At 41.5% G+C, this 26,877-nt stretch overlaps 1 protein-coding gene across 1 annotated transcript; it reads left to right on the top strand.

Annotated features, from left to right (window-relative positions):
- The first annotated feature begins 97 nt into the window (after positions 1-97).
- Positions 98-18,262, top strand: LOC132770409 (cytochrome P450 2J6-like). Its single transcript, XM_060767337.2, has 9 exons — positions 98-364; positions 2,935-3,097; positions 5,380-5,535; positions 8,263-8,423; positions 10,380-10,553; positions 14,666-14,807; positions 15,316-15,503; positions 17,396-17,537; positions 17,670-18,262. Exons 1-9 carry the CDS (start codon positions 194-196, stop codon positions 17,858-17,860), a joined length of 1,488 nt encoding a protein of 495 aa, XP_060623320.2. The 5' UTR covers positions 98-193; the 3' UTR covers positions 17,861-18,262.
- Positions 18,263-26,877: the final 8,615 nt, after the last annotated feature.

Raw genomic sequence — 26,877 nt, 5'->3', positions numbered from 1 at the left:
ATTGATATGATGCAAGAAAGCGTGCTGTTTACCTCCTTAATATGAAATATATAAACAGCTGTTAGTGGAAGAACCAGAACAGAGGCAGTGGGCAGAATCTTAGAGGAAAACAAAACCTGTCGGAGCATCCTCCTCAGCCTCTCCAGCTGCCCCAGGAAAAGGCAAAGAGAGCAAAAGCAAAGGCAGGAGAAGGATGGGAGGGTTCTGGGAATTTTTGATTGTTCTGTTGGTGAGCCTTCTATTCCTGCACTATGTGAAACAGCTCTGGTCCAGAAGAAACTACCCACCTGGACCTTTTCAACTTCCCATCATTGGAGGGATATGGCTGATAGGAGCTGGATTTTCTCATGACATTTTCATCAAGGTACTACTTTTCAAATCATTGTCAGCATCTAAGTCTGAAACTTATGGAAGGAATTTGCAAACTGTGTTCTCTGTTTTAGGATTATAGCCAAAAAAATGGTCAAGCACTTCCTTTCTAAAAGTATTTTGGCAAAGATTTTGGTTAAAAAAATTAATTGATATAAAAATATTTCTGAGTTGATCAGGATTTGAGCATTAGGGTTATGCTTTTGGAAAATGAGTTAACAGGAAATCACTGGTGATTATATGTTTTTAATTATTTTTAAATGGGTTGTTGTAGGTTTTTCGGGCTATATGGCCATATTCTAGAAGCATTCTCTCCTGACGTTTCGCCTGCATCTGTGGCAGGCATCCTCAGAGGCTGTGAGGTCTGATTTTTACATGGTTTTTATAATGTGCGCTAAATGGGTTGTTGTAGGTTTTTTTGGGCTATATGGCCATGGTCTAGAGGCATTCTTTCCTGACGTTTCTCCGGCACATATGGCAAGCATCCTCAGTGGTAGTGAGGTCTGTTGGAACTAGGAAAAAGGGTTTATATATCTGTGGAATGACCAGGGTGGGACAAAGGACTCTTGTCTGCTGGAGCTAGGTGTGAGTGTTTCAACTGACCACCTTGATTAGCATTTGATGGCCTGGCAGTGCCTGGGGCAATCTTTTGTTGAGAGGTGATTTGATGTCCTTGTTTGTTTCCTCCCTGTTGTTGTGCTGTTCTAATTTTAGAGTTTTTTAAATACTGGTAGCCAGATTTTGTTCATTTTCATGGTTTCCTCCTTTCTGTTGAAATTGTCCACATGCTTGTGGATTTCAGTAGCTTCCCTGTGTAGTCTGACATGGTGGTTGTGAGAGTGGTCCAGCATTTCTGTGTTCTCAAATAATATGCTGTGTCCAGGCTGGTTCATCAGGTGTTCTGCTATGGCTGACTTCTCTGGTTGAGTTAGTCTGCAGTGCCTTTCATGTTCCTTGATTCGTGTCTGGGCAATTCTGCTGCATTTGGTGGTCCCTCTGTAGACTTGTCCACAGCTGCATGGGATACGGTAGACTCCTGCAGAGGTGAGAGGATCCCTCTTGTCCTTTGCTGAACGTAGCATTAATTGGATTTTCTTGGTGGGTCTGTAGATAGTTTGTATGTTGTGTTTCCTCATCAGTTTCCCTCTGTGGTCAGTGGTTCCCTTGATGTATGGCAGGAACACTTTTCCTCTGGGTGGATCTTCATCTTTACTCTCGTGGCTTCTTCTCGGTTGTCTTGCAGCTCTTCTGTCTAAGGTGGAGTCTCCATTGGCCTGTAGAGCCCAGTTTAGGTGGTTCACTTCATCTTGGAGGACGTGGGGTTCGTAGATTCTTTTTGCACAGTCTGCCAAGGTTTTAATAGTGCTTCTTTGTCCCACCCTGGTCATTCCACAGATATATAAACCCATTTTCCTACTTCCAACAGACCTCACTACCTCTGAGGATGCTTGCCATAGATGCAGGCAAAAGAGAAAAATGCCTCTAGAACATGGCCATATAGTCCGGAAAAACCTACAACAACCCAGTGATTCCAGCCATGAAAGCCTTCGACAGCTCATTTAGTGTTTGGATACCTTTGGGCAGATCCTTCCACAGTCTTTGGGCAGCTGATGAAAAGGTCCTCTGGATGATGATTGCCAGTCGGGATCCGGCTGGTTGGAGTAGCTGCCTCCCACAGGACCTATGTGTCTTAAAGGGGGGATGTTACGAGAGAAGGCAATGCTGTAGATAACCTAGACCCAAACCCTGTAGGACTTTAAAGACCAAAACCAACAGTTTGTACTTTGCCCAGAAACTAATTTGCAGCCAATTGAGTGACTTTAGTATGTGTGTGATGTGCCCAATCTTAGATGTTCCGGTAACTAATCTGGATTCAGGAATCTATATAAATAAAAATGTAATGTTTGTTTGTGGGATTAGCATAACTCCAAAACCACTGGGGGAATTGGCACCAAATTTGGACACAAGACACCTAACAAACCAATGTATGTCCTACACTCAAAAAATTATTGTGCCATTTGGGAGTTGTAGTTGCTGGGATTTATAGTTCACCTACAATCAAAGAGCATTCTGAACCCCACCAAAGATGGAATTGAACCAAACTTGGCACACAGTTCTCCCATGACCAACAGAAAATACTGGAAGGGTTTGGTGAGCAGTGTCCTTTGGTTTTGGAGTTGTAGTTCACCAACATCCAGAGATCACTGTGGACTCAAACAATGATGGATCTGGACCAAACTCTACACAAGTACTCAATATGCCCAAGTGTGAACACTGGTGGAGTTTGGGGGAAACTTGACATTTGGGAGTTGTAGTTGAACCCCACCAACGATAGAATTGGGCCAAACCTTCTACACAGAACCCCCATGTGGGCCACAGCAATGCGTGGCAGGGGATAGCTAGTGAGACATAAAAAGAAAGTCTGGTAAAGAGAATTAATTTAGAGGGGAGATGAACCTGGTCGGAATTAATCAAGGGGAAAAAAAGCATCCAATCCATGTAGTCACTTGAAATAATTTACTTTGGTTTGAATGTAGCAGTTCTTTTCTTTGTTCCTGATGGCAGCTGGCAAAGCGATACGGGGATATTTACACTGTCTGGTTAGGGCAAAAACCTATCGTAGTCTTGTCTGGATACCAAGCTGTGAAAGAAGCAATGATCGACCGCAAAGATGACTTTACAGATCGACCAGTTGTGGCCATAATTAAAACAGCACTGGAGAACTTGGGTAAGTTGTTGAAGAAAAGAATTTATTTGGGTCTTTCTTTAGAGGGACAATCGTGGAAAATCAAAGTTTTGTGGGGATAAACAGAATGTGTCAGTTATTGGAAGTTTTCTCATCTGAGTGGCTTCTGGAGCTAACCATTACCTTCTTTTTGTTTGTCTGTCAGATCGGTCATGATACATTGAAATAGCTACACAATCATTTAACACAAAAAGAAGGAAATGTTTTTATTCAGAAGTTTTGGTGGGAAGAGAATAAGAAAGAGACAGTATTTGAGAACTGAAATACTTTTGAAAGCTTTTCTGGTGCCTTTAAGAACTATACAGTGTGTTTAAAGCACCTGATATCATTTAGAAATGGAAAGAATATTTGAAAATATACAGAAAATTGTCAAAATATATTATTGAGTATTGAAAAACCTCAAAGAGAAGAATCCTAGAGTATGGAGAATTTTTTGAACTTTGAGACTTATCCTGTGGCAAAAATGCAAGTTGTTATTTGTGCACAAAACTAATTTTTCCATCTAGGAAACAGCATTTTCTGAAATCAAAGTATTCACTTCTGCACTGAAAATGCTTTTCTGTACAGGCAACTGCTCATGAACAAAAATTTCTACATAGAAATATTATTTTACACAAAGACAATTCTGTTTATTGCATAGAAAATGCTGTTTAATGTTCAAAACAACCATGCATGAATTTTTCAAAATATAATTCTGAATAGCCTTTGAAAACTGGGTAGTTTTCAAAGATTTTCTTACAATCGGAAACAAATTGCTGGATTTACTCATTTCTGTTTTTGCGAATAAACTGAGTGAAGAATTACAAATTCACAAAATATTGGAATTTTACATTCATTTTATCCTTAAAATAAGCAACATGTTATTTACTAAATTTCACTCACTATAGAAAATAAAATAAAACCACTGAGTTTTCAAAGTTTATCTGCAAATCAGGACATACTGTGCACAAAAATTGCAAATAATTGATTTGTCCCAAAGACAGCTTTTTCGTGTGCATCGGAAACAACTTTTTCTACACAGAAAAAGTATCTTCCTGCAAAAAAATTATTATTTTCTGTACAGAAAAAAACTATTTCCTGTGTAGAAAATACTATTTTAGTACAAATTAATAGTGTCTCCAAATGCAGTATTTTCTGACCAGAAAAAAAAGCCTTTTTCTGTTCAGAAAATAACATTTTCTCATTATGACTTTTTCATAACAATGATGGGGAAAATCTCAGCTGCTGGATGTATGAATTAGAGAAATGTTATTAAAAGTAGAAGTGTGATTTTATAATATCTAGAGGGAGCAGAACAATAAAGGGTAAACTCAACAGACAATGAGTGTGAGGTTTGTAGAATATTTTATGTAGTTATGTGTATATAGTATGTATGTACTATATACACATTGCCTTGCTGAATCACTGAAGGAAAACAATTAATAATATTCTGAACCAGACTTGGCACCCAGAACTCCCATGACTAACATGGGCATTGATGGGCATTGACCTTGAGTTTAGGAGTTGTAGTTCACCTACATCCAGAAAGCACTGTGGACTCAAATAATGATGGATCTGGACCAAACTTGGCACAAATATTCTATATACCCAAATATGAACACAGATGGAAGTTTGAGAAAATAGACCCTGACATTTGGGAGTTGTAGTTACTAGGATTTATAGTTCACCTACAATCAAAGAGCATTCGGAACCCCACTAATGACAGAATTGGGGCAAACTTCCTATACAGAATCCCCATGACCAACAGAAAATAATTAAGGCCATCCAGTCCAACTCCCTTCACCGGGGTAAGAAAACATAATCAAAGCCCTCCTGACAAAGAGCCACCCAGCCATAGATATAGATAGATATATATGATTCACACACATGCAGATATAGTATCATAGATTTGGAAGAGACCTCTAAAAAAGGACAATGATATGTTGCATGCTCCAGTGTTGCTCCAGTGTTGCATGCTCCAGATTGTCTAGGCAAACCAGACACTCTCCACATCAACACTGACAAAGAAACAGCAAGAAATACTTTTTCCCCACAAGCATCAAGGTATTACATATATAAGAAACCAACACTTTATCATTACTTTATTTTCGAGCTCACGAGACTGGGCCACAGCAACGCATGGCAGGGGATAGCTAGTTTTAAATAAATATCTTAAATGTATAAATACATAGCCAATGTCAACACTAATCGTGGCATTATGGAAATGGGTTAACAAAGCCTATAAATGCATTTTGGAGTAATAACTTACTATTGATTCCTCCTAGGTTTAGGTATTATATTTTCAAGTGGTGACGTCTGGAGGCAGCACAGACAGTTTGCTCTAGTAACTCTGCGGAAGATGGGGATGGGGAGGCAACACATGGAGACTCTGGTGCAAGCAGAGGCTGGGTACCTTGTGGAATATTGTGCTTCTACAAAAGGTATGTGGTTCTAGGCAATAATCATAGAAGCACAGATTTGGAAGGGATGTATCTACCTAACAATAGCACTGTCTAGCCCACATTTTACTATTTCTTTGCAAGAAGAATATGAGCACCTTGTTGGAAGCCTTCCTGAAATTAAGATATGCTATATCCACCACATTCCCTTCATCTACCATAGAATCTTAGAGTTGGAAGAGACCTCATGGGCCATCCAGTCCAAACCCCTGCCAAGAAGCAGGAAAATTGCATTGAAAGCACCCCCGACAGATGGCCATCCAGCCTCTGTTTCAAGGCTTCCAAAGAAGAAGCCTCTACCACACTCCGGGGCAGAGAGTTCCACTGCTGGAAGCTTGGAAGAGAGATAAGTTGTTTATTCATTCAGTTGCTTCCAACTCTTCATGACCTCATGGTCCAGCCCACGCCAGAGCTCCTTGTCATCTGTCACCACCCCAGCTCCTTCAGAGTCAAGCCAGTCACTTCAAGGATACCATCCATCTTGCCCTTGGTCGGCCCCTCTTCCTTTTTCTTTCCATTTCCCCCAGCATCATCGTCTTCTCTAAGCATTCCTGTCTTCTCATGATGTGGCCAAAGGACTTCATCTTTGCCTCTAATAGCCTTCCTTCCAATGAGCTCCCTGTCAGCCGTCACCACCCCCAGCTCCTTCAAGCTCAATCCAGTCACTTCAAGGATACCATCCATCCATCTTGCCCTTGGTCGGCCCCTCTTCCTTTTTCCTTCCATTTTCCCCAGCCTCATTCTCTTCTCCAAGCTTTCCTTTCTTCTCATGATGTGGCCAAAGGACTTCATCTTGGCCTCTCATCTCCTTCCCTCCAATGAGCAGCCGGGCTTTATTTCCTGAAGTATGGACTGGTTGGATCTTCTCGAGATCCAAGACACTCTCAGAATGTTCCTCCAACACCGCAGTTCAAAAGAGTCTACCTTCCTTCACTCAGCCTTCCTTATGGTCCAGCTCTCACATCCATAGGTTACTATGGTAAACTATGAGATAAAGTTAACCTGACAAATATAAGGTATGACAGATATAAGGTTAGCCTGGAATGATTTGTTCCTGAGAAACCCATGTTGGCTTTTAGTAAGCATGGGGACATTTGCCTGCCTCCAGTCTGCTGTGAGTTCTCTTGCCCTCCAGGACTTCTCAAAGAGTATTGTTCATGGTTCTTTGATTACCCCTGCCAATGGTATTAATGCTCTAAGAGATAATTTTTCTGGCCCTGGAGACTTGATTTCATTTTGCTTTGCCAGACATTCCTAGAGCACCTCTTTATCCTGTGCTGCATTTCCCCCACTGTGTCCTCTGTTTCATCATCCCCAAGTTGAGCACTTTTAGCATTTTCAGATAAGGTAAAGTAATACAGATTTTTCTCTGTCTCCTATTAGCATTTTGTCATCATCTCCATGCAGTGGAGATCATAGAATCATAGAGTTGGAAGAAACCTCATGGGCCATCCAGTCCAACCCCATTCTGCCAAGAAGCAGGAATATTGCATTCAAATCACCCCTGACAGATGGCCATCCAGCCTCTGTTTAAAAGCTTCCAAAGAAGGCGCCTCCACCACACTCCGGGGCAGAGAGTTCCACTGCTGAACGGCTCTCACAGTCAGGAAGTTCTTCCTCATGTTCAGATGGAATCTCCTTTCTTGTAGCTTGAAGCCTTTCTAACACTGCATCCTAGTCTCCAGGGAAGCAGAAAACAAGTTCACTCCCTCCTCCCTATGACTTCCTCTCACATATTTATACATGGCTATCATGTCTCCTCTCAACCTTCTCTTCTTCAGGCTAAACATGCCCAGCTCTTTAAGCCACTCCTCATAGGGCTTGTTCCCCAGACCCTTGATCATTTTAGTCGCCCTCCTCTGGACACATTCCAGCTTGTCAATATCTCTCTTGAATTGTGGTGCCCAGAATTGGCCACAATATTCCAGGTGTGGTCTAACCAAAGCAGAATAGAGGGGTAGAATGACTTCCCTGGACCTAGACACTAGGCTCCTCTTGATGCAGGCCAAAATCCCATTGGCTTTTTTTGCCGCTGCATCACATTGTTGGCTCATGTTTAACTTGTTGTCCTCAAGGACTCCAAGATCTAAGTTCTTGTGGGGTTTTTCGGGCTATATGGCCATGTTCTAGAGGCATTTCTCCTGACGTTTCGCCTGCATCTATCGCAAGCATCCTCAGAGGTGAGGTCTGTTGGAACTGGGAAAAAGGGGTTTATATATCTCCAAGACCTTTTTCACACGTATTGCTCTCGAGCCATGCATCCCCCATTCTGTAACTTTGCATTTCATTTTTTCAGCCTAAATGTAGTATCTTGCATTTGTCTCTGTTGAACTTCATTTTGATGAAGTTCATCATTTTGATGAAGTTCAACAGGTGTTCTTCTTTTTGCTATGGATATAACAAAAAAAGCCACTTTTTATTGTTTTCATTGCTTTCAACCTCTCTCGCAAACCAAAACGCATTCCGTATGTTCACTTTTCTGATTTTCTGATTCCTCCCTGACTTTGAGGAAGCCAATTGTGAAACCTCCTTGGACTATAGATTACCAAGAAAACCCTAAGAGAGAGCCACCATAAGACACATTTGATTTGAAAGCTCATAACAACACCACTCAGCTTTCAAGCTCCGTAACGAACTTACGTTGATAGCATTACCACATCAGCTACAATAATATTAATATGAGTGTACTGTAAATGACTTGCCTTGCAGGGCAGCCTTTTGAACCTTTCCTACCCATCACGAATGCAGTGTCCAATGTGATAAATGGTATAGCTTTTGGATCCCGATATTCCATTGAAGATGAAGTGTTCCAGCAAAGGCTCGCAAACATTGATTTTATTTCTAAATATGGAACTTCTATAACTGCAGTTGTAAGTTATCTTTTTTTTTTCTCTTTCCTATTGGGTCATTCAGTTTTCCAAGATCTCTGGACAGCATTCTGCAAAACTTTATCCTAGTGGCTAGAATAATAGATTTAGAAAAATTGGATCCTCAGACTAGTTCTGGTCCTGAACTGGTGCTTGGCAGCTGTGACCGTCTGGATGAGGGCAAACAAATGGAAATTGAATTCAGACAAGACAGAGGCACCCCTGGTCAGTTGCAAGGCCAAACAGGGTATAGGGTTACAGCCTGTATTGGACGGGGGTTATGCTCCCCCTGAAGACACAGGTTCACAGCTTGGGAATGATTCTGGACTCATCGCTGAGCCTGGAACCCCAGGTTTCGGTGTTAGCTAGGGGAGCTTTTGCACAATTAAAGCTTGTGTGTCAGTTGCACCCATACCTTGGGGAGTCAGACTTGGCCACAGTATTCCACACTCTGGTTACATCCTGTATAGACTACTGCAACGCATTCTACGTGGGGTTGCCAATGAAGGGTGTTTGGAAACTTCAATTGGTCCATCGGACGGCAGCCAGATTACTCACTGGAGCGGGGTACAGGGAGCATACAATCTGCTTGTTATGCCAGCTCCATTGGCTGTCAATCTGCTACCAAGCACAATTCAAAGTTCTGGTTTTAGCCTATAAAGCCCTAAACCAATGGTTCTCAACCTATGGGTTCTGAGATGTTTTGGTCTTCAGCTCCCAGAAATCCTAACAGCTGGTAAACTGACTGGGATTTCTGGCAGTTATAGGTCAAAACATCTGGTTGAGAACCACTGCCCTAAATGGTTCAAGCCCAGCTTTCCTGTCTGAACGTATCTCCCTCTATGAACCATTTTGGAGATTAAGATCACCTGGGGAGACCCTGCTTTTGATTCCACCTTCCTTGCAAGTGCAATTGGAGGGAATGAGAGACAGGACTTCCCAGTGGTGGCTCCTCGGCTATGAAACTTCCTAACCATCTTGGAGATTAAGATCATCTGGGGAAGCCCTGCTTTCAATTCCACCTCCCTTGCAAGTGCAACTGGAGGGAATGAGAGGCAGGGCCTTCTCAGTGGTGACTCCTTGGTTATGGATCTTCCTAACCATCTTGGAGATTAAGATAATCTGGGGAGGCCCTGCTTTTGATTCCACCTTCCTTGCAAGTGCAATTGGAGGGAATGAGAGACAGGAACTTCTCAGTGGTGGCTCCTCAGCTATGGAACTTCCTCCCCAATGAAATTAGATCAGCGCCCTCCCTCCTGGCCTTCAGAAGAAAAGTAAAAACTTGGCTATGAGACCAAGCCTTTAAAGAGTAAGCAGTACAAGGAATGATCAAGGATTGTGTATAATAGATATGATATTTGGAACGGCCTGGAAATCGATAGTTGGATTGTGTGATTTTAATGTTTATGTTGATATGTTGTTAATTCCCTGTTTTAATGTTCAATGATGTCATGTTTTATGATTTCATTGATAATTGTATGTTGTTATCGTTATGTTAGGTTTCTGTATGTGGGGCATTAAATTTTGTCATAATTATATTGGAAATCGCTTTGTCTCCCCCGCTGGGGTGAAAAAAGCAGTATACAAGTGAAGCAAATAAAGTAAAATAAATAAAATAGTCTTAGTTTTTTCCCTCATGATCAAACCAATTTTTTTGGAAAATGCAAGGAGGCAAGAATCACATGTTTGTCAAAGTGAACCGTTTGGAGGAAAGATGGGTTTGCAATGCCTTCAACAACTGAAACTTCAAAAACTCAGCTCTTCATATATTACAGATTTATATCTTGATTTTTAAAACATATCATAAGCACAAAAAACCCCATATGTCAAAATGAATAAACTCAGAATTTGAACACTTATAAAAGTAGTAAAATGCCACACAATAGTATAAAAAGAACTTTATTAATCCATATGCATGATGGTAATATTTTCTTGTTACCGTTTTCCTCTTTTCTATAGTTTTATGAAACCTTGCCATGGTTGATGAACTACTTTCCTGGGCGTCACCAGAAAGCAATTCATTTTATCAGGAAAGAGGTTTATTTTGCAATGGGAGAGATCGAGAAACACAAGGAGGAACGGAAATGTGAACCACAGGATATTGTGGACTATTACCTACTTCAGATGGAAAAGGTAAGTTTCCACTTTTGTATGCAAATATTGCTCATCTTAGGAATCCTTTCAAACTTTCTTAACATTGAGCTGTAGGCCCATTTACAAAGGTCATATCCTGGGTCTTAATCCATTAGCCAAAACCACATTTATCCTGGAAAAATTAGCTTCATTTAACCTAATATCGAACACACATATATACACATATACACAAATATATACACACACAGGGCCACAGCAAAATGTGGCAGGGGATGGCTAGAATAGTATAATGCATAAAAAACCCAAAAGCTTCCAACCCTCTCTGAAGAAGACCAGGAACATATGAACGGATCAATAACAGTACAGGAAATCAATGAGGCAATGAAGAATTTAAAGGCAGATAAATCTCCAGGCCCAGATGGCTACATGGTGACATACTACATGTCGAGACACAGACACCTTAAAGAGCCACACACCGTATTGAGTCCAACAAAAGGTTTATTGTAGCAAAGAAAACAATAGCTCAGACACACTTAAACTTCAGTATCTCTGGTCAAAACTCAAATACTAACCAATAGGGCTGGGCGGTTTCGTTTCGTAATTTCGTAATTCGTTAAAAATTTGTTATTTTTTTTATAACGAAGCGATAACGAACCATTCAGGAGCATCTAAAAAACGAAACGAATTTTAAAATTCGTTTCGTAATTGTTTTGAATTCGTTTTGTATTCGTTTCGTTATCGTTTTGAAATTGTTTCGTTATTATTTCCTCATGTCTGGGGCAAGTTTTATAGTTGTTGTTTGTTTAATCAGTGAAAAAAAATTATAAATATCACACCAACAGTCAACAACAGAGGGAGAGGGAAGCTTCAGAAGTTCCCCCTGTCCCATTTGGAGGTTTTTTAGCATATTGCGCAGTCGCGTCCGCCATTAACGAATCGATTCGTAATTGTTTCGTAATTGTTTCGTAATTGTTTTGTAATTTCTGAAATTTCGTAAATATCGAACTTTGTAAAAGAAAAATTTCAGAATTCTTTTAAATAACGAAACGCAAAAAACCCCTAAAAACGAATCGAATTTAGAAGCGAAATTTTCCGTGGTTGGAAACTTGGATAAAAAAGGCAAACGGAATATAATCCGGATTAAACAGGAAAAAGAACCGGATTAAAACACAGCACTTAGCAGCAAACAAACAGCGCCACACTCAAACAGTTAACAGCAAAGAGGAACTGCCGAAAGAAACTGAAGCCAGCCGAAGTCCAGAAGTCGTCTTAGAAGAAGTCCAAAGAAGCGTTGTTTCCAAGTCCGTCAAACAGCGTCGTTGTCAAACCAGTCCGAGATCCAGGAAGGGAGAAAGCTACACTCATGAGAAGTCAGTCCAAGTCGAAGACACACAGGAACAGGAACTCCAGGCTGCAGAACCCGGACCCAAAGCCCAACACGAAAACAGGCAGCGACAAAACCACACGATACACGAATGTGACTGACACTTTGCCTTCTGCAAAGATTCCCCATTTCAGAGCCTACTTTTATCTTACACATCATCATCAGACGATGAGCTGACCCTTCATTATCTCTTACAGCTGTTCTTGTCTCCACACGTGAACTCCTGTTTCCATCCCTCCAATTCCTCCATCTTCTGTCAAGACTTAGGTCCCCCCAAGACTCAGATGTATCTCCTGTTTGCCAATCCTCATTACCAGAGAAACCCACGAATGTGCCACTAGACATTGGCTCTGCACATACATTTTGTACCTCTTTAACCTTAGTGCAGTCCAATGTGTCATCCCCATCCTCATCACTCCCAGACCCATCACTCCCAGAGAAACCCATGATCGGTTCATCATCTGTGGGGCAGTAAGTATATCCCAGATCCTCTTCCTTTCACGCTCTTCATCTGATTCCTGCTCCCGAGTAACCCTCTTTGTTCCTCTATTCCCATCCATCGTATCTCCTTCCTCTCCCTCACTCATTGACCCTTTGTCTCCAGAAAACCCTTTGAATGAGTCTTCGTCGGTAGGTGCCATAAGTATATCCCGGATCCTTTTCCTTTGTTGTTCTTCAACTGACTCCTGCTCACAAGTAGCCCTTTTCCCCCTTCTGGCACTCATACTACTGCTTGCAGCGTTACTTACAGGCTCTACTACAACACTACAAGATGATGAAAGATGAAATAACACTGATACTTCAAATATAATGAATTCTGGAAACAAATCAAATACCAGAGACATGGAAAGAGGCCAACATAATTTTAATCCCCACAGAAAATCAAGACAGGAAATACTTTTAAACATTGTAGGAAAAAATACAACTTCACTGTGGGTAAAATACAACTTCACTGTGCGCCCGTACCTTGGGAAGTCTGACTTGGCCACGGTAGTCCACGCTCTGGTTACACCCGTTTAGACTACTGCAACGCTCTCTACGTGGGGTTGCCTTTGAAGACGGCCCGGAAGCTCCAATTAGTCCAACGCTCGGCAGCCATGATACTAACAGGAGCGGAGCGCAGGGAGCATACAACTCCTCTGCTGCACCAGCTCCACTGGCTGCCGATCTGCTATCGGGCTCAATTCAAAGTGCTGGCGTTGGCCTTTAAAGCCCTAAACGGTTCTGACCCAACTTACCTACCAACTTACCTATCCGAACGTATCTCGGCCTATCAGCCCACCAGGACCCTAAGATCTTCTGGGGGGGCCCTGCTCTCTATCCCGCCTGCTTCACAGGTGCGGCTGGCGGGGACGAGAGACAGGGCCTTTTCTGTGGTGGCCCCGCGGCTATGGAACGCCCTTCCCATGGAGGTAAGATCAGCTCCCTCATTGATGGTATTCAGGAAAAGACTAAAAACGTGGATGTTCGAGCAGGCGTTCGGTTAACTCAGTGCAATAAGTGTAATGATTGAAGGACTGGCAATCTGGACGATGAAACTGGATCACGATTTTAGTCAAGAGATGAATTGGATTGTTTATTGATATATGTATTGTGGATTGTGTTTTTCTGCTTTTAAACTGTATACTGTTGTTTGTTATAAGTTGTTGTAAACCGCGTTGAGTCGCCGGCTAGGCTGAGAAACGGCGGTATACAAGTATAGCAAATAAATAAATAAAATAAATATTTAAAATGAATAACCAAACAACAAAGAAACTACAATATAGGGTGAGCAGACTGACAGTTTGAAAACACTGGCCTATATTCTGTTGCTAAGTCTAACTGGAATATACTTATTGAATTGATGGAACCTATTTATGTGTTGGCTTATCATTTAATAACTGAATATTGAGGAAAATTAATCAAGAAAAATAATAATCCTACAATGGTTGTACTGAATGCAGTAGCACTGGATTTATGTTATGTAAAACTGTAATTATTTGCATGTAAACATTTCAAAAAGAAGGGAGCTAAGTGATCCTTCAGGATGGAAAAATATGCAGATTTGGATTATATGTAAAAATAATACCGTATTCAAAGTCAAATTGAGAATTATTAATTTAAAAAAGAGAAAACACAGTTGATATGCTAATTGAAAGTCATATTTCATTTACGTTTATTTAACTTAGTGTTATAGGTGTAGCGTTTAATATATTCTACTTCAATCTCTCATCTTTTGTTAGTTGAACATGTATACTTGTTACTCTCTGATTCTGTACAGTCTGATAGCTGCTCAATGTTGTCAAAAATTAATATGCTAAATAATGATAATTTTAAAAATGTAAAAAAATTAAAAAAAGGAAATATTTGGTAGATAAAGGTTTTTCCCTGACATTAAGTCTAGTCATGTCCAACTCATCTCCATTTCAAAGCCGAAGAGCCGGCATTGTCCATAGACACCTCCAAGGTCATGTGGCCAGCATGACTGCATGGACCACCATTACTTTCCCTCCAAAGCGGTACTTATGGATCTACTCACAGTTGCATGTTTTTAACTGCTAGGTTGGCAGAAGCTGGGGCTAACAGCAGGAGCTCACCCCACTCTCCTGATTTGGACCTGCGACCTTTTGATTAGCAAGTTCAGCAGCTCAACGGTTTAACCCACTGCACCTTACATTTGGAAGATTTGGTACCATGTTAGGAAGTCCCTGTAAAGTTAATTTGAGTTTGATGTGTGAGCTATTATTCGTTCTAAACAATATTTCCCCATTTCTACTCCCATCCACAGAGCAAGGGCAACCCTAGTTGTACCTATAATAAAAATAACTTGGCTCATTGTATTATTGACTTATTCGCTGCGGGAATGGAGACCACTGCCACTAGTTTGCAATGGGCATTACTCTTCATGGTGGCTTATCCAGATGTCCAAGGTGAGAGGAAATGACGCAAACATGGATTTGATTTGGCTGGGTTTGTGAGTTGGGTTCCTCCGTTCTTTGGCATCTGGTTATTTGCATTGGTGTTACTCCTGGATGAAGCAGCCAAGTCAATAGAAAGCCCAGACCCCCGATTATTTATTTGTTTATTTACCATATTTCTATCCCAACGTGCATCAGCACCTCATGTGCAATGCATAATGTACATCAGTCCACATGCAACCATGCATAAGGTCTATTCATGCATGATTGCACCATAGGTATAAACAACTCCATGTCTACAATCTTGAACTAAATATAATTATTCCTCATAAGTCAAATATGCCCAGCTCGAACCTACATAAGCACCAACAAGGTTTTCTTCAGTATTCTGACTTGGTATGGCTAACGCCCTTGAAGTGATATATGGCTATAGGACATACCCTGATGCTTCTGTAACCTGAATGATAGAGTAAGTTTCATGAGATAAACATATTGTCAAAATGTTATTATTTATTTTCAGATAAAGTTCACAAGGAGATAGAAGACGTTTTTGGATCTTCCCAAACAATCCGGTATCAGGATCAGAAGAAATTGCCCTACACAAATGCTGTGATTCATGAGATCCTTCGTGCCAAATACGTGTTCTTCTTTGGGCTTCCGAGAGAATGTGTGAAGGATGTGAAGATTCGCGGTTATCTCATTCCAAAGGTAAGAAGCCATTTCTTCTATATACAATATGATTTATTTATTTATCGTGTCGGGAGCGAATCAAAACAGTTGTATTGCATTAAAAAAACACATAAACAAACAGACAAAACACAAAGTTTGCAGACTTGGTATTCTATTAAATGTCCTTTGACCAGTGTCTGGCCACTTGGAGTGCCTCTGGTGTTGCTGCAAGAAGGTCCTCCATGGTGCATGTGGCAGGGCTCAGGGTGCATTGCAGCAGGTGGTCAGTGGTTTGTTCTTCTCCACACTCGCATGTCATGGATAACCTTCAGTATGATAACCTTCAGCCATGATAGATTCGGGGAACAGGTATAAGTATTAGGGATGTGCAATTAATTTAAAAAGTTTCTAAATTCATTACAAAATTGGTGCGGGGCAATGGTGCTTCATTTTTAAATTGTTTCTAAATTGTACCTGGCAAAAATGTCATTTCTATAATGAGAGTAACTATTTTTTGTTATTATTTTGTTAAAGTAATTGCACATAATTACAATAATTAGGGAAACTTCAGAGACTAGTCCCGCCCATAGTACTTTCCTTATGGTGATTGGGCCTATTTTTTTTGTAACTGGTTCTTGATTTTGATGCTTGATTAATATTGTTATAATGTTGTTGTTTTATTTTGTTTTATATTGTTGTTATGTATTTTAATGTGTCACATTTTGTTTTGATTGGGCTTGGCCCCATGTAAGCTGTCCCGAGTCCCTTTGGGGAAATGGAGGCGGGGTCCAAAAATAAAGTTATTATTATTATTTGAAACACAACAAGATAAGTCCACAGCAAACAAGATCACTTTGCTGGCTGTTGTATTGGATCACACGTCGGACACTTCCCAAGTGTCTAGGACTGTGTGATATATCGGCAAATAATGTGCGCAGATCCCAGTAAGGTGGCCTTCTGCAGCTGGCAGGTGGTAATCTTGTCAGCACCGATTTTGTTTAAATGCAGGTCAGTGTGCCAATCACCACTGGGACCACCTTTACTGGTTTGTGCCAGAGTCTTTGCAGTTTAATCTTTAAATCCCCATAATCTTTAACCCCCCCCCCCAAAAAAATTTTAAGGTTAAAAAAACTGGTTTATTCATGAATTTTAATTGGTTAACCAAATCCCCATGCTAAGTCTATGAGACGCAAAAAATTAAGAGTCCCTCCAGATCTGCAAGCACTATCTCAAGCAAATATTGACAATTTATTCACACTGTCATTACTTGCAGCAGTAGCCGATGTAGTGAAGCAACCAAGTTGGGCGGGGGGGGGGGGGTGTTGAATGCTCTCATTAAGGAGGCCAGACTTGGTGGAGGTGGTTGACAAGGGCGGAGCTGCAGGCTATTGAAGGCTGCTTTGTCCCCTGCTGTGCTCTTTGCTTCAGCGTGAGCTAAGAGGCAGGTTTCAACCCACCCCCCCATGAAATTTTCACACACCCCCCCTGAAATTTTCAACCTCTCCCAAAAAATTTTTCTGGCTACGGCCCTGGCTATATTTGTCTCCATCTAAATAGTGAATTAATATTCAACTGGGCATGAATTTTGCTTTGATCTAGCTTGAAAGAGCCTCTTTTGACATACATCTCTCATATCTGCCCAAATTTTTATATTTTATCTGTTTGTTTGCTTTGTTCTGTTAGAAATGTAATATAATTGACTGGTTGCCCTGACACGATAAATAAATAAATCTGCCCAAATTGTCCCAATCCCATATTACATCCAGGATTTATCACCATCCAAAACTATCTCGTCTTTCTCTGCATGTGAACATATATGCATTTATACAGGTAAATATAGGGAGGCTCTCTATGTGTCACGTGGTGTACAGCAAATTGGAAGTGTGGCTATTTGGATGCATTCTGAGTCATGGCTCCCTGATTCCTTTCAGGGGACTTTTATCATTCCAGATCTACGCTCCGTTCTCCTTGATCCCAAACGATGGGAGACACCTGAACAATTCAACCCACATCATTTTTTAGACAAGGAGGGACATTTTATAAATAGAGAAGAATTTCTGCCATTTGGAATAGGTAAACACAGAATTGCAGTAATTCATATTTACATTTCTTTTGTTTGAAATAATATGGGTGCCAAATGAAATGATATTCAGGAGCAGACTAGATGAGTCCTCACTTCTTGCCTTCCCCTTGTTTTCTCCACAGGTGCTCGGGTGTGCCTGGGAGAGCACATGGCCAAGATGGAGCTTTTCGTTTTCTGTACCCACCTGTTGAGGGTGTTCAGATTTCAGCTTCCAGAAGGAGTGAAGGAACTCAATAAAGAGCCTCTGTTAGGTTTCACAATGCACCCTCATCCTTATAAAGTTTGTGCCATTCCCCGCTGTAATTCATCATGAGACAGATGATGAATGCCTTACTAATTAATGGGTGCTTCTTTCTTCTTTGTCCCCTCTGGCCAATATTTTTTCTTGGCTTTCCAAAAGAGCAGCCAAATGTGTCGTTAAACTATTTTTTAAAAATAAATCACTGATAGGTAGAACTGAGTTGAATTGGGCCACATCTATTGCTCTTTTGCTGATGGTTGAGGAAACAACTTTTTTTTTCAGGTTGGGCTAAAATAGTCAACTTCCTTTGTAAAGAAGAATGCATTCCTTCCTTCCTTTTCCCCCATTACATCCTTGGCCACATCATCAACACTAAGCAGAATGCTTACCATGATGAATTGCAGATTCTTCCTTCCTTTATAGGAAACTAGAACCCAAACATTAAGAACTATAGCCCATGGTTCCATTGAGACATACAAGTCCATGAAGAACTCAACAGGTTCCTGGACCATCTTAACAGCATCCACCCAAACATCCAGTTCACTATGGAAAAAGAAAATGAAGGAAGACTGCCTTTTCTAGATGTCCTAGTCATCCGCAAACCAGATCAACAATTGGGTCACACCGTCTACAGGAAACCCACGCACACAGATAGATATCTACATAAAAACTCCAACCATCACCCAAGTCAAAAAAAGAAGCACCATTAAAGCCTTGGCAGACCGTGCAAAAAGAATCTGCGAAGCCCACCTCCTCCAAGATGAACTGAACCACCTCAACTGGGCTCTCCAGGCCAATGGAGACTCCACCTCAGACATCAGAAGAGCTGCAAGAGCAAGAACAAGCCACGAGAGTAAAGATGAAGATCCACCCAGAGGAAAAGTGTTCCTGCCATACATCAAGGGAACCACTGACCACATAGAGAAGCTAATGAGGAAACACAACATACAAACCATCTACAGACCCACCAAGAAATCCAACAAATGCTCCATTCAGCAAAGGACAAGAGGGATCCTCTCACTTCTGAAGGAGTCTACCGTGTACCATGCAGCTGTGGACAAGTCTACATAGGGACCTCCAAATGCAGCATTGCCCAAACACGAATCAAGGAACATGAAAGGCACTGCAGACTACTTCAACCAGAGAAGTCAGCCATAGCAGAGCACCTGATGAACCAGCCTGGAGACAGCATATTATCTGAGAACACAGAAATGCTGGACCACACCAACAACCACCATGTCAGACTACACAGAGAAGCCATTGAAATCCACAAGCATGTGGACAATTTCAACAGAAAGGAAGAGACCATGAAAATGAACACAATCTGGCTACCAGTATTAAAAATCTCTAAAATTACAACAGCAAAACAGCAGAGGAAACAACCAGGCACATCTTAAAACCTCTCAACAAAAGGTTTTCCCAGGCTCAGGCAGGCCTTCAAATGCTAATGAAGGTGATCAGCTGAAACATTCACACCTAGCTCTAGCAGGGAAGAGCTCTTTGCCCCACCCCAGCCATTCCACAGATATATAAACCCATTGTCCTATTTCCAACAGACCTCACTACCTCTGAGGATGCTTGCCATAGGGGCAGGCAAAACGTCAGGAGAAATGCCTCTAGAACATGGCCCTATAGCCCGAAAAAACCCACAAGAACCAAGTCCATGTTAACTTTTCCCTTTTTCCTGTAGTAACTTTTATGAATTTCCCTTGGAATGTTGCCTCATTGCACCCTGGATCTCAGGGTGTAGCCTCATTATTATCATAATCCCCTTACAATGACCTAGAACAACTCAATAATCATAACAACCACAACAATGCACTTTATTTATATTCCGCTTTATCTCCCCAGAGGGACTCAGAGCGGATTACAATATACACATATGAGGCAAACATTCATTGCCTTTTACACATAGTGAATGCCGACATACTACATAGTCAAAGGTAAAGGCCTTTCCCTTTTTTTCCATCTCCGGCGTCTGGAGGCAATGCTCAACTCTGGCTGTTGCAACCCAGAGCAGGAAACTGGACCCTAAGACAACAATCTACCACACTTGACTTCAGGAAAAACAATCATTTTTATTGATGAAAGATGAGTACAAAAATAGAGGAAAACAGGCAAGGTAAAAAGCCAGAGTAAAACTCAGCAACAAGAAATGTCCATAAACAAGATCAAAAACCCACAGTAACACTGCTAAATCCTGGAACCTGTTAGCAATCCACTAACCATACTTGAAGCTCTAGGAAAAACCCTTGGAACAAAGCCACTGGAAGCAGGAGAACTGCAAAAGTCTGAACATGAATCTGAAACGATGCCTGAACTCAGTGGGCATCCAGGCCAAGCATTTTTAAATCATAGAAATCTATTTCATGACGTGCCTGAAGGCCGTGTTTGCATTTCTTTTAATCTAGCTGATCTCCGTAAACTCTGCGCTTCGCCTCTGCTTTGCCAAATCTGCCCCCGTCTATCCTCGTTAGAGGGACCAGGTGTCAGATTATCTGAAGAGCTAAAAGGGAGTGAAAGTTCACTGCTTGGCTCTGAGTCATTCTCATGGGAATTTGGACTTTCGCTTTCCAAAGCAGCAGGATTTTCACTACACAAACCGTCATCTTCTACATTGATCTCAGAATCATTGACATCAGGAAATACAATCAGAGAGTCAGGTACAGGTTCACACACAGGCGGAACCCCAACACTGGCCATGGTGAGGTGCTTATGTTCCATTTTTCCATGCCAAGGAGCCTATTGTCCATAAAACTCTTTGATTGTGTTGTCGGCTAAGTCAGCAGAAGCTAAGACAGACAGTCGGGAGCTCACTCCTACTCATGGCTTCGAACTGCTAACCTTCTGGTCAGCAGATTTCCTGCAGCTAGCGGTTTAACCCACTGTGCTACTGTGGCCTCTTAAGAGACTTGAATCAATGGGTTTCTACAGGGGTCTTTTCCTGTTTCTAGGAACACTTGCTCATCCCTGTCACAAAGTCGGACCCCTATCTGGGGCTCCCACTGAAAAGGCCAACATCCTAAGCACCCCTTTGTTTTTCTGGACTGGCACTCTTTGTATCAAAATCCATTTCAATCCATTGTTACTTGCTCCACTGCATTCCTTTCCAATCGCACCCCTCTAAGGGACAGATCAATAAATGGGCCCAATACTCAAAATAATCCAGTGACAGTTTATTCAATTTTCCCACCATGCAGGGACCAAGCAACAGTGAAGTTGGAAGTAGCCCTGAACCAACCAGGGAGTGGAGACTCTTTCTGGACCAATCAGAAACCAGTGCAATAGTCCTGAATAGCTATCAAAAGCAATAAATATGCCTATGTATTCACAATTGCAGTATGTCACTTCTTTAGAGTACTGTCTCCACTGACATCCTCCCTGGCCATTGATAATAAAGCCTCTGATTTTGCCTTCAACCTATCTCTGTCTCATCTAGCCAAGCCCCAAACCTGCAATTTTAGTAGAATTGAAATTACCTAACACTTCCGTCACGTTTTTCACATTCACACCTCAAGAAGATTACATCTATACTCCAATAACAAAGAAGGGAATCAGCCTTGGTAAACATTGCACACCCTACTGATATTTCAACATGTATTTAAAATACGGTAGGCCCTCTAGATTTATGAGTTTGGCTTTTGTGGATTTGAATATTCATAAATTTGATTTAAATGTTCTCCCTAGGAATCTTTAAGCTGGTGGTCAACTTCACATTGATCACAAAGTGACACTGGGAACCTTGAGATTGCTTTGTGGTGTGAGTCTGGACTCTGATGCTCTTTGGATTATTGACTTTCTTGATCCTGGATTGTGCCCTTGACTGCTGTATTTTAGTTCCTGGATTGGATTTCTGACTCTGCCGGCATTGTTGACTTTGGACAGGAATTATTGCTTGTGTGCATACATATCTTCATACTTCTACCCTACAAGGACTCTACCATTTAGGGCTTTTTCCATCAGAATGCCAGAACTTTGTTTGACTTTTCTCTTGCTTGAAAAACTTTTGTTTATTTAACCAGGACTTGGCAGAACATGACAGGTAAGAGCTATTTTTGGCAGTTGATTATACTGCTGCCTTGGAGTGTGGTGGAGTCTCCTTCATCAGAGGTTTCAACAGGGATTAAGTGGCCACCCATCGGGAGTGTTTTGATTGTGTGGGATGAATGGCCCTTGTGGCCCCTTTCCAACTCTGATTCTATGATTCTATAGGTGGATTGATTCAATTAAGGAAGATTATGGCCCCGGGTGTGCAAAACCAGAGCAAGCAGGTCTTGATCCCAGATCTCAGGAACCCCAGGTCTCACCAGTGGCTGGGGGAGCTTTTGCACAATTAAAACCTGTGTGTCAGTTGTGCCCATACCTTGGGAAGTCAACCTTGGCCATGGTAGTCCACATTCTGGTTACATCCCAAATAGACTACTGCAATGTGCTCTACATGGGGTTGCCTTTGAAGAGTGTTCGGAAGCTTCAAGTGGTCTAACGGGCGGCAACCAGATTTCTCACCGGAGTGGCATACAAGAAGAGAAGGCTGAGAGGAGATATGATAGCCAAGCCATGTGAGAGGAAGCCACAGGGAGGAGGGAGCAAGCTTGTTTTCTGCTTCCTTGGAGACTAGGACGTGGAACAATGGCTTCAAACTACAAGAGAGGAGATTCCATCTGAACATGAGGAAGAACTTCCTGACTGTGAGAGCCGTTCAGCAGTGGAACTCTCTGCCCCGGAGTGTGGTGGAGGCTCCTTCTTTGGAAGCTTTTAAACAGGGGCTGGATGGCCATCTGTCAGGGGTGATTTGAATGCAATATTCCTGCTTCTTGGCAGAATGGGGTTGGACTGGATGGCCCATGAGGTCTCTTCCAACTCTTTGTTTCTATGATTCTATGATCAGTTCTACTGGCTGCCCGTCTGCTACCGAGCACAATTCAAAGTGCTGGCTTTAGCCTATAAAGCCCTAAACAGTTCTGACCCAGCTTACCTGTCCAAACACATCTCCCTGTATGAACCAACTCGGAGGTTAAGATCATCTGGGGAGGCCCTGCTCTCATTCCCACCTTTTTCACAGGCATAACCGGTGGGGACGAGAGACAGGGCCTTCTCTGTGGTGGCCCCTCGGCTATGAAGCTCCCTCCCCAGCAAAATCAGTTCAGCTCCCTTCCTCCTGACCTTCCGAAAGCATGTAAAATCATGACTTTGGGACCAAGCCTTTGGCCAATAGTGCAAGTGATGATGGAAAATGTGCAATGACAATTGGAACGGCTTTTTTAGTATGATCTCGAATTTTGTGGTTTTAATAATGTGTTTTAATTTGTGTATGATTTTAAATTCATGTTTTAATGTATATGTTTATTTTATGTCTGTTGCGTATATGGCATCAAACGGTTGCTTTTCTAAGTCCGTTCTGAGTCCCATTCCGGGTTGACAAGGGTGGGGTATAAATATTGTAAATAAATATATAAATTGGTGGCAAATAAAAACAACATAAAATGCCTTATCCTCATGGGTTGGATCTGCTGACCTGCTGACAAGGCTATGATACAGCAGAGAAGTTATTTATTATTTAACTCACAACAACGAGAATTGAAGATAGTTTCTAAACGAGAACACTTAAGTACTTAATCTTCAGGTGTGTTGCAATCAATGATAAATGCTTTAGGTCCAGGTTACGTACAGAATCCCCTTCTCTCTTTGATCCTCTGCGAGGACGGTGGCTACTTCAGAGGATCTTTCCATTGGATGCACCAAGAAGACTAAATGAGCTGCTGGAATTTTAAACCATCTAAAGACCTATTTCTTTCAGCAGGACTACCCAACCAGGTTTAATCACAAATTTTAAACTTGTGTCTTATATTTAACCTCTGTTCTGTTTATTTTAATATGTATTTTGTAGAAATGTTTTCATATTGTATTTTGTAGATTTTTTTAATGATTGTGTTTTAGTGATGTTGTAACCCACCTCGAGCCACAAGAAGAGATGGTTAAGAATTATTATTATTATTATTATTATTATTATTATGATACAAAACCACAGTATGTCACAGCAAACGAGATCTATATGCTGGATTTCATATCACAAAATCACAAGTCGAACAAATCCCAAGCGTCTAGAACTGTGTGGTGTATTTTCGGATTATGCGCACAGATCCAAGTAAGGTGGCCTTTTGCAGTTGACAGATCATGATTTTGTTGATGTTTATGGTTTCCAAATGCCGGCTGAGATATTTTGGCAATGCGCCAATGACCACTGGGACCACCTTTACTGGTTTATGCCAGAGCCTTTGCAGTTCAGTTTTGAGGTCTTGATAGCGACTGAGTGTTTCCTGTTGTTTTTCCTCAATGCGGCTGTCACCTGGTATGACAACATCAATAATCCAGACTTTTTTCTTTTCCACAATCGTTATGTCTGGCGTATTGTGTTTCAAAACTTTGTCAGTCTGGATTCGAAAGTCCCACAGTATTTTTGCATGTTCATTTTCCACGACCTTTGCGGGTTTATGATCCCACCAATTCTTTACTGCTGGCAGGTGGTACTTGTCACATAAGTTCCAGTGAATCATCTAATATTGTATTTTGTAGAATTTTTTAGATGATTGTGTCGTAGTGATGTTGTAACCCGCCTCGAGCCACAAGAAGAGATGGTTAAGAATTATTATTATTGTTATTATTATTATTATTATTATTATTATTATTTGAAACACAAAAAGATTAGTACGTAGCAAACAAGGTCACTCTGCTGGCAGTTGTATTGGATCACACGTTGGACAGCGCCGATTTTGTTTAAGTGCAGGCCAAGGTCTTTAGGCACTGCACCCAGTGTGCCGATCACCACTGGGACCACCTTGACTGGCTTGTGCTTGAGTCTTTGAGTTCAATCTTTATATCCTCGTAATGTGGCAGCTTTTCCAGTTGTTTCTCTTCAATCCTGCTGTCACCTGGAATTGCAACATCGACGATCCATACTTGGTTTTTTAACACAATTGTGAGGTCAGGAGTATTGCGCTGCAAAACTCTGTCTGAATTCGGAAGTCCCAGAATAGTTTGACATGTTCATTTTCTATAACTTTTTCAGGCTTGTGATTCTAACAGTTCTTTGTCGCAGGCAGATGGTGTTTGTGGCACAAGTTCCAATGAATCATCTGAGCAATGGTGTTGTGCCTCTGCTTGTAGTCTGTCTGTGCGATCTTCTTGCAGCAGCTGAGGATGTTATGTATTGTTTCATCTACTTCCTTGCAGAGTCTACACTTAGGATCTGTCATTGACTTTTCAATTTTGTGTTTGATTGCATTTGTTCTAATGCAGTGTTTCTCAACCTGGGGACCCCTGGGGGGGTTGCGAAGGGGTGTCAGAGGCGTCGCCAAAGACCATCAGAAAACTCAGTATTTTCTGTTGGTCATGGGGGTTCTGTGTGGGAAGTTTGGCCCAATTCTATCATTGGTGGGGTTCAGAATGATCCTTGATTGTAGGTGAACAATAATCCCAGCAAGTACAACTCCCAAATGTCAAGGTCTATTTTCCCCAAACCCCATCAGTGTTCACGTTTGGGCATATTGGGTATCCGTGCCAAGTTTGATCCAGATCCATCATTGTTTGAGCCCACGGTGCTCTCTGGATGTAGGTGAACTACAACTCCCAAACTCAAAGTCAATGCCCACCAAACCCAGTATTTCCTGTTGGTCTTGGGAGTTCTCTGTGCCAACTTTGGTTCAATTCCATTGTTGGTGGGGTTTAGAATGCTCTTTGTTTACATGTTAACTATAAATCCCAGCAACTACAACTCCCAAATGACAAAATCAATCCCCCCGCCAACCCCACCAGTATTCAAATTAGGGCATACCGGGTATTTGTGCCAAATTTGCTCCAGTGAATGAACATACATCCTGAAGATCATTATTTACATGGCGATTCATAATGTTAGGGTTATGGTTGGGGGTCACCACAACATGAGGAACTGTATTAAGGGGTCGTGGCTTTAGGAAGGTTGAGAACCACTGTTCTAATGGCTTGTTCTTGGGCTATTATTATTATTATTATTATTATTATTATTATTATTAGGTATGCATAACAATAAGAACAGCTAGAACTAAGCATTATCTCAAGCTGGTCATATGAAGATCTAACCTAACGTCCTTCCAGACAGGCCCTATATCCCAGGATCTGATCCCAGCTTTTCTGCTTTAAACTGGATTATTTGAGTCCACACTGCCAGATAATCTGGGATAAACAGAAACCTGGGATCAGATCCTGGGATATAGGGCCTATCTGGAAGGGCTCTTACTTACCATGAATGTAGGAATACGGTGGCAATAGCTTTATATAAGCCATGGATTTTGTATCCAAAGATTCAACCATGCAAAGTTTGAAAATATTTTTAGGAAATCCAGGAAGCAAACACTGATTTTGCCATTTTGTATAAGGGACACCATTTCACTATTTATTTATTATTTATTTATTTCGAGGTTTTATATACTGACCCTCTCACCTTCAAAGAGGGATTTGGACCGGTTCACGACATGTGTTAATATACAAAGAATATACAATAACAGCACAATGCCACTTCATTACACGATTAAAATATCAGCACTATACACATTAAAACATTATCATCACAATTAAAAGAGCCAAATCGTCCGACACCATCACAATCCCATTCATCATCCTCCTTTCATGTGGGCAAAGAATTAAATCAGTTGTCAAATGCCGCATTCCACAACCAGGTCTTTGTTAGTTTCCTGAACGTCATGAGGGAGGGGGCAGTTCTGATCTCTAATGGCAGGGAGTTCCAAAGTCGAGGGGCCACCATCGAGAAGGCCCTGTTCCTCGTCCCCACCAGCCATGCTTGTGCAGGCGGTGGGACCGAGAGCAGGGCCCCTCCAGACGATCTTAGTGATCTTGATGGTTCGTAGGGGAGAATACGTTCGGAGAGGTAAACAGGGCCGGAGTCGTTTACATCATATATCATATAATGAGACTTGAGCATTCGTGTATTTTGGAATCTATCTGGAACTAAACCCAGCAGGTGCCACTGTATAAATATTCTATATTCTATCAACAAGGTATTTGAAACACTTTTGGAATGATTGATGAGCAAACAA

Source organism: Anolis sagrei, chromosome 3, assembly GCF_037176765.1.
Source record: "Anolis sagrei isolate rAnoSag1 chromosome 3, rAnoSag1.mat, whole genome shotgun sequence".
NCBI classification, from domain to species: Eukaryota; Metazoa; Chordata; class Lepidosauria; order Squamata; family Dactyloidae; genus Anolis; species Anolis sagrei.
Note: the sequence above shows the minus strand (reverse complement) of the source record. Positions and strands in the feature narration are given on the sequence as shown.